Source organism: Camponotus vicinus, unplaced genomic scaffold, assembly GCF_025532165.1.
Source record: "Camponotus vicinus isolate PSW18456_S1 unplaced genomic scaffold, iyCamVici1.0 SCAF_6, whole genome shotgun sequence".
NCBI classification, from domain to species: Eukaryota; Metazoa; Arthropoda; class Insecta; order Hymenoptera; family Formicidae; genus Camponotus; species Camponotus vicinus.
Window position 1 is genome coordinate 8,310,577 of NW_028141978.1, and position 11,031 is coordinate 8,321,607.

General features: G+C 28.6%; 4 protein-coding genes across 5 annotated transcripts; 3 read left to right on the top strand and 1 right to left on the bottom strand.

Moving 5' to 3' along the window:
* Window positions 1-406: 406 nt before the first annotated feature.
* Window positions 407-3,058, top strand: LOC145973341 (transmembrane protein 185A). Of its 2 annotated transcripts, none has more exons than XM_083102618.1 (7): window positions 407-700; window positions 784-1,129; window positions 1,212-1,511; window positions 1,604-1,727; window positions 2,102-2,327; window positions 2,415-2,493; window positions 2,683-3,058. In XM_083102618.1, exons 1-5 carry the CDS (start codon window positions 663-665, stop codon window positions 2,311-2,313), a joined length of 1,020 nt encoding a protein of 339 aa, XP_082958744.1. In that variant the 5' UTR covers window positions 407-662; the 3' UTR covers window positions 2,314-2,327; window positions 2,415-2,493; window positions 2,683-3,058. The 2 variants fall into 2 exon arrangements, with proteins under 2 accessions (XP_082958744.1, XP_082958745.1); XM_083102619.1 differs by having other exon boundaries at window positions 2,144-2,327.
* A 550-nt stretch (window positions 3,059-3,608) lies between these two features.
* LOC145973317 (beta-catenin-like protein 1) lies at window positions 3,609-6,812 on the top strand. Its single transcript, XM_083102593.1, has 9 exons — window positions 3,609-3,770; window positions 4,122-4,501; window positions 4,581-4,912; window positions 5,262-5,485; window positions 5,561-5,743; window positions 5,843-5,990; window positions 6,126-6,292; window positions 6,386-6,569; window positions 6,670-6,812. Exons 1-9 carry the CDS (start codon window positions 3,741-3,743, stop codon window positions 6,756-6,758), a joined length of 1,737 nt encoding a protein of 578 aa, XP_082958719.1. The 5' UTR covers window positions 3,609-3,740; the 3' UTR covers window positions 6,759-6,812.
* A 625-nt stretch (window positions 6,813-7,437) lies between these two features.
* Uri (unconventional prefoldin RPB5 interactor) lies at window positions 7,438-9,969 on the top strand. Its single transcript, XM_083103456.1, has 6 exons — window positions 7,438-7,687; window positions 7,798-8,047; window positions 8,130-8,279; window positions 8,365-8,512; window positions 8,591-9,290; window positions 9,366-9,969. Exons 1-6 carry the CDS (start codon window positions 7,628-7,630, stop codon window positions 9,483-9,485), a joined length of 1,428 nt encoding a protein of 475 aa, XP_082959582.1. The 5' UTR covers window positions 7,438-7,627; the 3' UTR covers window positions 9,486-9,969.
* LOC145973853 (cytochrome c oxidase subunit 5B, mitochondrial) lies at window positions 9,757-10,918 on the bottom strand. Its single transcript, XM_083103459.1, has 3 exons — window positions 10,735-10,918; window positions 10,451-10,521; window positions 9,757-10,146 (listed from the first exon to the last, which is right to left on the bottom strand). The coding sequence occupies exons 1-3, from the start codon at window positions 10,814-10,816 to the stop codon at window positions 9,940-9,942; spliced, it is 360 nt and encodes a 119-aa protein (XP_082959585.1). The 5' UTR covers window positions 10,817-10,918; the 3' UTR covers window positions 9,757-9,939.
* Between the last annotated feature and the right edge of the window lie 113 nt (window positions 10,919-11,031).

Here is an 11,031-nt window from a genome sequence, read left to right on the forward strand (position 1 = left end):
TTCTTTTAGGATATTTTAGGGAAATGAAAAGTATAGTAGATTTTTTTAAAAAAGCAGAGATATATAAAATACATGCATTTCCTTACACAATTTTTATTAACTAATTATTCTAGGAGTAAAAAACACAAGTCACGCGATTGGCTATTGAATAGAAAACTTTTTAAATCCAGTGTTTCTTGTTGGAAAGTTGCGTTCGAAAATTTTCCTTACAGTAGAGTAGTGTTCGATTCGACCAATTAGGACGGAAGAAACAAAAGTTTCTTTGTTCTGATTGGTCAGTCAAACGCTATTCCATTCCAAGGAGTAAATTTTGAAACATTATATTGTTATATATAGTGAAATATGAGAGAGGAAAAAAGAGAATGAGAAAGAGAGAAAGAGAAAGAGAGTGAAATGGTAAGGGAAACCGAAACAACCGATAATTATTAGCTGTTTCAGTCGCTATCTTTCAATATTGTTCAGTATGTTCGAAATTTTGGTTGCGAGGGATTGTAACTTATTATTTTTCTGAATGCAGATGCAGGAGCTGACGCTTGCGTTTTTTCGTAGTAATATCCGTGGTAAATGAAATCGCATGCTTTTATTGTAGCATGTATCTCTATTCGACAAATCATATAAAGATCCTCTTCGATTAATTGGCCTACATAATCGCTCCGATAATTATGAATTTGCAAACACTTTTTCAAGACTTCAATCCAAGGTAACTTTTACATTATTCGATATAATACATGATTTCAAGTATATTAATAAATATAAATATACGATGTTAATTTTTAATTCCAGTAAATTTCTGGTACATTCCTGTTTAATGATATTTACATCTCTATTTGCTCTTCGATTGGATGGCTTCATAGAATGGAGTTACTGGTCAATATTTAGCCCGATATGGTTTTGGAAAAGCATGGTAATTTTGGGAGCTATAATTGGAAGTTATGTTTGGTGGAGACATCCGCATGCAAGATTGGAAGGAGATGCCTATGTACATTATAAAGCGATGCTCATTACCCTGGCATTACATTTAATTCTATTAATGTTTGAATTGTTGGTATGTGACAAGTTAGAATCAGAAAGACACTTATGGATACTTGTATTTATACCCTTGATATTCATCTCAATAGTATCTATTGCGGTAAGTAATATACCTTTCAAAACTGTCAACAATTTGTATAATTATTTAAACTGTCTTCTGACAATACTTTATTGTGATTTAGGTTTGTATCTGGGCTGTCAAACACGATCGATCGTTTGAGCTCGAATTATTCTGTGCAGTAAATGTATTGCAATTTATTTTTCTGGCCTTGAGATTGGATGGTTTTATAACATGGAGTTGGGAAGTTGTGTTTGTGCCAGTATGGGCACTCCTTTGTTTATCCTTAGTAGCTGTTTTATATGCAATAGTATTTGCTGCTGTTTTATTAAGAACACCACAGATCAATGCTCGTCAGAGGCGGACCTCCTTGAATTCGGCGTTAGCATATACATTTCTCGTCGTTCCCATTTTGGTGTTCCAGGTATAACTACGCATCTTTTTATCTATTTACTTAAATAGATCATATTCTTTTTTCTTTTGTATTATTTATTTATTTATTATTCCCTGCTTTAGGTACTATTAGCAAATAAATTGGATGGAGATATTTCAATAAATTATACAACAGTGGCAATGCCACTCCTTGTATCACATATAACTCTTATTTTTATGTCTTTTGGTGCAAAAGGTGGAAATAGATGTAAGACACAATCTTGTAGACTTTGTTATTTAATAATATTCCTTAGAATGATATATTATTATTTTTAAAATATTACATATAAATGCACACATATACATATAAAATGTTAAAAAAAGGACTTAAAAACTTAAGATAAATATACACTAAATCGAGTAAAAAATATGTGATGAATATTGATCTAAAAATTCAATCTTGTTCAATTTTAATTCTGATATAGTTGATTTTTTGTCTTATATTTATTAGACATATTTTTTTTACTCGATTTAATAAATATTTTATAAGTCCTAACTTTTTTCTTTTTTATGTAAAACATACATATCTCTTTTTATGATTAATTTTAATTAGGATATAAGAATGATGGAATTTTTGTCCAGGGTGGTTTGGTATCAGAAAAGACTTTTGTCACTTCCTACTAGGTTTATGTCCATTGCTCCAAGAATATGGTAATATTTCATATCAACCAAGGGATGAACGAGATCAACCGCCATCTGAGCCAATGATCACGGAAAAGAGTGAAAAACTTATTAAGAAAATCGACCTAATGAAACCTGTTGTGCCTATAATCTCTATAGACATGCCTGACTGAGTGGCTCAAAGCAGGTATTCATCACAGAGATTTAAGAACTATACTATATGGCTTATATATTTTGCAATGTAATATATATTTTTTATTCTTATATTTTGCAGGGTTAACTTGTATATTTAAATATTATTTTTAATGCGATTGACTTATATAGAGGCCAAATATCTGATATAAAATAGTCAGGTATACATTTAAATACATATATAAAATATATAATTCAAAATATATTTTACAATAAAACAAAAAAGTATATAATTTTCTTAATGTGATACATGTATATATATATATTTCATGAAAAATTATGGAAAGAAAAATTCTAAATATAGAATAATAGAAAATATAGCTATTGTGCTTACATGTACTTTATTCTAGGCCTTATTAAGTCAAGAGATTATAATTAAATGGATGTATATGTTGGCTGGAATACAAGACTGAACACTTCGTATCTCTAGGATAGCAGAACGACAAAAAAAAAATTAAGAAATTGTAAAAAGAGCTGGATAAATCTAGAAAAGCCATGTTACTGTTAATGTTGCTGGATATTGTAATATTGAATGCCCAATCATTTATTATATTATAATGTAGAAATAATGTACAGACTGTTATATCACAATAACATCATGTATGATAGACATTAAATATGGATCTACCGCATTGTGGTAGATAAATACTAGTAAAACATGTTATATATAATAAGATATATATATAACATTTAAAGATATAATCTAATAAAGTTTCTATTTTTTGATATCAGTAGCAATGATTAATTAATTGTAGTTACACTATTATCTAATATCTGAGGTAATATAAAATATGTATGTATATATATATATATATATTTGTTATCTCAGAATATATACATATTTGTAATATAATATATATATAAACTATATATAATTTCTTTCATTATTAATATATATATGTAATTTTGTTCAACAACTTTTTACTGCAGATATTATAAATGCTATGAACAAAAATACATTAAATTTTTTGTTCAATGTAATATTTAAATATTTTTGAAAGTTTTGACACTATATAAGCCAAATATAATCAAAGTTAAAACTTATATAATCAAAGCTTGAAAGTTATGTGTAATTTGTGAAAAATATTTTATTTAGTATATTATGGCTAATTTCTTTCTCATATGGAAAATTTATGAATTTCACACTGCGATGTACATACAACAGTTTGATATCCAATAGAAATAAACGAGCTATAACTAACGACATTTTCACTAGAAAATAAATCCTCCTATTGGATATCACACATATATATGTCACACATTGGACAATAGTTCACAATCAGTCAAGAACGCAAAAGCCCATTACATACACTATCACATCATTGGAATATCAATGATATAAGATTGTTTTCAATTCAAATTATTTACATTTTTTGCTCATAATTTTTAAACAATCTGCGCTGGACAGATGGATATCGGAGAACTGTTATCTTATAAAGTATGTATTAAAATTTTCGAGTAAAGATTTATTTCTATTATGTCAAACTACTATATGTACACTATTTAATTTAACCTCACATTTTCATATATTTTCATATAAAAAATGAGTGAAGGAATATTGATTTCATAAACAGAAAGTGTCAAAAAAACCATGAAATTAAACACCTCATAAAAAAAAATATATATATATGTGTGTGTGTGTGTGAAGCAAAAGAGGAATTTAATAAAAAAAATGTTTGTAAACTATACATTATACTAACTATATATATATTTATTAAATTCCTTGTTATTTCTTTATTACAACAATATGAATACAATTAAATACATCATGTGATAATAATATATGTAGCCTCCAAATACACCAAAACGGCCAGCAGCAGGAGAAGAGGATGATGAGGATGAATGGGAAAATCCGAAAAAACCAAAAAGAGTAATAAAAACTCCATACCATGCACGTCAACGGCAACAAAAAGAAGTTGAAGTAATATCATCCAGGGAGAGCGAACCTCCCACACCTATCAGATCTGCCGAACCCTCATCAACTCATGATGTGATAGAACCGCAACTGACGGAGAAGGAGAAACAAGATATATTAAAATATGTAGAAACTGAGGCACCCGAGGTTGAAGCATTGGATGAGGCGACGCTTAAACGTATGATTCTTTTATTTGAGAAGAGAGGTCTTCGAAACCAGGAAATGAGAGTTAAATTCCCAGATCAACCAGAGAAGTATGTATATATAAGTTAGTATTTTGAAACACAGAATTCTTAAAATATAATTATTTCTCTAAGCTATGGGATTTTACAGATTTATGGAATCTGAGGTGGAATTGCATGAAACTTTGCAAGAGTTGCATATTGTAGCAACTAATCCAGATTTGTATCAATTGATGGTAGAATTAGGCGCTGTGCCTTCTTTACTTGAGTTATTATCTCATGAAAATACTGACATAGCAGTTGGTGTAGTAGATCTTCTGCAAGAATTGACTGATGTAGATATATTGCACGAGAGTCAAGAAGGTGCAGATACACTCATTGATGCTTTATTGGAACAACAAGTTTGCGCTCTTCTAGTACAAAATCTTGAAAGACTTGATGAGACAGTGAAAGAAGAAAGTGATGGTGTTTTTAATACACTTGGTAATTATTTAAGGGAAAAAATATCATGTTATAAAAAGTATATTATTGAATTATTTTTCTTCACAAAAAGTGATTTTTAATAAAACTTTTAATCAATATACATTGATTGTATATATTTTAAAAATACTTTAGAAAATATTAATATTAAGTATATAGAATCTATATTTCTCTTGCTTCCATTTATACGTATTCTCAGCCTATTTCAAGCATTTTATTATAACATATACATTAATACTTGCTAATCAAATTTTCAAATATTTTATAAACTATTTTGAAAACATGATTAATATATTGATAAAAAATTTATATTAAAAATGTCACTATAAAAAAAATAATTTTGACTTTTTAGCTATTTTTGAGAATCTCCTGGAGTTTAGACCAGATTTGTGTGCAGATGCAGGAAAACAAGGTTTAATGCAATGGTTATTGCGTCGAATTAAAACAAAAACACCTTTTGATCCAAACAAGCTTTATGCTAGTGAACTCTTGTCTATACTTTTGCAGCATACACCAGATAATAGACTTCTTTTGGGTGACTTAGATGGAATTGATGTTTTATTACAACAATTAGCTGTATGCATTTATATTTTCATAAACTTTATAATTACATACATACCTAGTTTAATCATTTTAAAATTGGATTTGCAGTATTATAAGAGACATGATCCACAGACTGCAGAGGAACAAGAGATGATGGAAAATTTATTTAATGTTTTATGTTCAAGTTTAATGGCTACTGTCAATCGCGATAGATTTCTACGTGGTGAAGGTCTTCAACTTATGAATTTAATGTTGCGAGAAAAGAAAATGTCACGGAATGGATCTCTTAAAGTAAATATATTTATAGCAAAATAAATAATCAAACCAATATAAATTATTATTATTAATTATTATTATTGTTATTAATTATTATTATTATTATTAATATAGGTTTTAGATCATGCTATGAATGGTCCAGATGGAAAAGATAATTGTAGCAAATTTGTAGATATTCTTGGATTAAGAACAATATTTCCCCTGTTTATGAAAACTCCAACAAAAAATAGAAAAAAGATGCTTACTGCAGAAGAACATGAAGGTACACAAATTAAAATTAGAAATATACATAGGGCGATTTCTAATTTTGTGTGTGTAATTTATATCTATTATAATATTATAATGTTATTTAAAAGTTTTTAAAACTGAACCATGAAAATACTAAGTAATTTTGCAGAACATGTAGTTTCCATCATAGCAAGTATGCTGAGAAATTGCAAAGGACAACAGCGTCAAAGACTACTTAGTAAATTTACAGAGAATGATTATGAGAAAGTAGATCGATTAATGGAATTACATTTCAAATATCTTGAAAAAGTAGAGGAAGTAGAAAAGAATGGAAAGGTAGATATCCATAATCAGAACAATCAGAAATATATATCTAAATATCTAATAACAAAAAATTGAAAATTTATATGTTCTCTTATTTATTACAAGGAGGATGAAGATGAAGAAGAATCTTATTTAAGAAGATTAGATGGAGGATTATTTATATTGCAATTAGTAGATTATGTACTTTTAGAAGCTTGCACTGGCTGCCCACCTGCAGTCAAACAACGAGTAACAAGAATCTTGGCACAGAGAAGAGCATCTCTTAAAACAATACGACATATTATGAGAGGTAAATTGTGTATATCTTATTTAAAATTTCATAGATTAAATTATAAATCTGTACTAAAAAAAATAATATACATAATATATATTTTTCATTTAAAAAACAGAATATGCTGGTAACTTAGGAGATGCTGGTGATACAGAATGGAAAGAAGCAGAGCAACAACATATCTTACAATTAATTGACAAATTTTGATATGTATTTTCTATGATATGTATATTGATGTCAAATATATCCTTATAAATCATAGTAAGATTTAATAACTTTATATTGTTATGTAATGTATAATATAATAAAGAACTGATATTATGAGTACACAAATCTGTAGATAGATGTTAAGACAGTGCTATTAATTGAGGTTTAGCCAAAAAATGATACAAATACATCTTTTCAAAATCCGAACGAAATCAATTTTATGCGTATTAAGTGTATAATGAAAATATATTTTACTTTTTGTTTGCATAAAAATAATGTCAAAAAATTATAACAAACTTTGAAATACAAGTAAATACATAAACACAGTAGTATATATATGTATATATATATATATATATACTACTGTGTTTATGTATTTATTTGTATTTCAAAGTATGAAAGAGACGTCGAAAACGTTTTCATTTTGGCGGGAAAAATTAACGCGCAAAAAGAGCGGAAATTGAGAATTATTATATAAATGCAAAAATATATATTTTTTAAGTTGTAATATATATATATATATATATATATATTACAATTTAAAAAATATATATTTTTGCATTTGTATAATAATTCTCAATTTCCGCTCTTTTTGCGCGTTAATTTTTCCCGCCAAAATGAAAACGTTTTCGACGTCTCTTTCATAAAGCTTCAATGCGCATGCGCATAAAGGATAGAAATACCTCTCTGAGCGTTTCTCTTTTCTGTAAAAGGCTTTTGACGACCGCATAATCTGTGTATGTCAGAGAGAAAAAAATTGATTAACACACGTGTATATTTTTACGAATATATTTTTTATATTGTATCTTTCATATTTGCATTTCTAATATATATCTACAACGTATAACATTGTAGCTAATAATGCAACAATGGAACCTGAACAAATGAAAAATTATCAACGAACATTATTAAATAATGTGTTTGCGCAGGTATAATTTTACTTTTCATTCAAATTGTACATATATATTGTATAATGATAATTTTTGTTTAAATTATACTAATTACAATCTAAAAATCAATAATTGATTTATGTATATAGGAACTTGAACAAAATGAGAATCAAATGAATACATGGAATGATTATAGAAACACATACAAGAAAGTAATAGAAGGACTTGAAGTATATCCACTATCTGTCTCGGAAAATTGTATGGTGCCTATTGGCAAGCGAGCATTAATGAAAGGAAAATTAATTCATACTAACGAAATTTTGGTTTATTTGGGAGATGGATATTTTGCAAAATATAGCGCATCACAGGCAATTTCATTGTGCAAAAGGAGGATAGCATGTATAAATTTTATATATGTATTTTTGTTTCATTATTTTATATTAAATATATTTATTATACATTGTATTTTCTTATTTCATAGGGGCAGATAAAATGTTGAAAGACTTAGAAGCTGAAAGAAACTTGTATGAAATGAGACAATATCTCCCATTAAAACATGATATTTTTGGAGAAGAAGGTAGAAAAGACATATTGGAACATTGGAATGAGGACAAACTTGATGAATGGAAGAGTAAATATTTGTATCATACTTATTCTTTTAAATATATTTCTATTTATTATACCAGCTGCTAGAAACAAAGTATATTTAATTGTAGTACAACATAGGCAGCGTGAAAAGGAATATCGTGAAAAATTAGCACAGTTGAGGGAAAAAGAAAAGACTAATATTTGCACCGAAGAAGATCTTTTTAATAGATTAGATGAATTAGAATTGGAAGAAGAATTAAAAGATGAAATATGCAGGTTACTCTAATTTTTAAAGTTAAAACTTATTGGTGATTGTAATTAGAATAAAATTATTATATTTAAAATTTTATGCAGACTGGAAGCTGAACAAGAAGATGTTTATGGTGATTTGAAAGAAGGAGAAGTCTATGATGAATCAGAAGAGGATTCATCTGATTCTGACGAAATTACAGAAACAATTGAAGAAGAATTACAAAAATTGAAAGATATCCAAACAAGCAAAATTACATATAATACATCAGATGTCAGTGTTGATACAATTCAAGATAAAATTCTTGATACAAATGTTAAAACAAATGAACATCTTGATCTCACTGTAAATTCTAGTCAGGAGGAATTAAAAAACAATCATTCATCTGAATCTAAAGAGAATATATCCAAAGCCACAAATGCAAAGAAAACAGGAAGAGTATCATTTGTTGAACCATATATTACGAAAAATGCAGAAAATGAAGAGGAAATATTAATACCTAGTGAAAAATCCTGTTTTATTTCAAAACAGGATAAAACACATGATGATGATTCTGAAAATGAAGATGATATTATCAGGATTGAGTTTTCACATTCATCCCATATTCCAAATATATCTGCATCAAATAATACAGAAATACAAAGCCCAATAGATATTTATAAAATGTTTAGTGCTCCCAAATCTATTTTGAAAAGATCTCCAAATGATATGATTCCTAATCAAATTGCTCCTCTTTTGAATGAAGAAAGTAGTACTGATACAGAAAATGAAGTCGAACATGTTAAACATTCTATCTACAATTCCGTAAGTAGAAGTAATTTAATAGTACTAACACACTGGAAATAAATAATTGTATATACTAATAGATATATTTTGTAGGTAATCAAAGAAAAAGTCCAAGAAAATAAAATATCGCCAATGAATAATAGTTTAGAAAAAAAAGATGAAAAGAAAGTTGTAAGTAGATTTAAACTGGGGCGAGCTGGAAAAAAGAAGTGATGTGTGAATATGTTTATTATAAGTTAGAATTTTGTTTGTACATAACTTATAAATAAATATATATTTTCTAAGACTGTGTTCATAAAATGTCCCAGTTGTATGGAAAATTTATTTTGAAAACAAAAAACTTTCCACATGAAACAGTTCATGAAGATCACAATCTATTCCACGTATACAATTACAATCTTTTTAAAAAGTATAATTTATACTTTAAGAGAAAGTAATAGAAAGAGTCATGAACTTTAACAACAGAATGAAAAACTATGATATATATACATAATATTTACAATATATTTCTTTATTTTTGCAGTTCCCATACAATGAAATTTATTTTTTTTTTTTTGGGCAGGATACATAGGGAGAATATGGTAATAAATGAAAATAGATGTAATTACTTTCTAATATAATATTAATTCTATGTTGAAAACAATCCACTAGTTCACCCTTAATTGTATTATACAGGTGCTTTCTCGACCAGCTTAAACCAATGGCCACACTCACAGCGACGTGGAGGACCCTGATGCAGCCACATCCAATTTACGTGCAATGCATCCTCGTCACAAATGCATCCCATTATACGACTCTCAAATGCACTGTAGACTATATTAGGATTCTCCTTTGTACTGTCTGGTCGTCGTTTTATAGTCAAATTATAGGGATCCTAGAGAGAAGCAAATTAATAAAATATATCATTTTTTCTTTTACAAAATATACACTATTAATATTAATATTATTTATCACAGTGATCTCTACGTAAAAGTATGGATATAAAAAGTAAAAAATGCAAACTTATAAAATAAAATACAAGTCTATGATATAAAAATAAATATACACATATAAAAGAATCTTCTTTCGTAAGAAGATAAAGAGATACATGTCGATTGTGATATATTAAATTATAACACTAGCACGTCAGGATCGCGATAGAAATGTTTCCAAAGTTGCAGAAAAACGTCACAACTTACTTCGTTACCGGCTAAACGGGCGAGCATCTCCCTCTTCTCCAAACCAGTGGCATGATCAAGGGAATTGGCGACTGTCGAGAAAAGAAAACGTACAATGTATGAATTGGGGCGAATTTTCTCCGTGTCAAAATATTTCGGACATAGTCGAGAGGAAGATGAAAATCGATCAGGCGGACGAAAAATACATTACGTAATATGGAGTACGTCTCCAATGTATGTAAAATCAAGAAACGTGTGTCGAAGACATCCCGTATATTCGGGGACGTTTTACGTGAGATAATTACATTTCTTTTGGGAACACGCGAGGCTGTAGGAGATCGGCCGTCGACACGTTTGGAGCACGCTACGGGCACATAACCACGCCATTTCTCAGGCTGTAGAAGCAGATGTCACACGCTATTCGTCCCTCGGCCCGGTTGGGTTAAGTCCTTATTTTTAGTCACGAATAGAACGATGCGCAGAGATTGCCGTGCTCAGGAACGGAATAGCGCGCGCGCAGCGCTACAATCTCCCTTTTTGCGTGTTACAACTTTTGTAATATATATATCAAAAATTGATAATATATAGAGATGTTATCAATA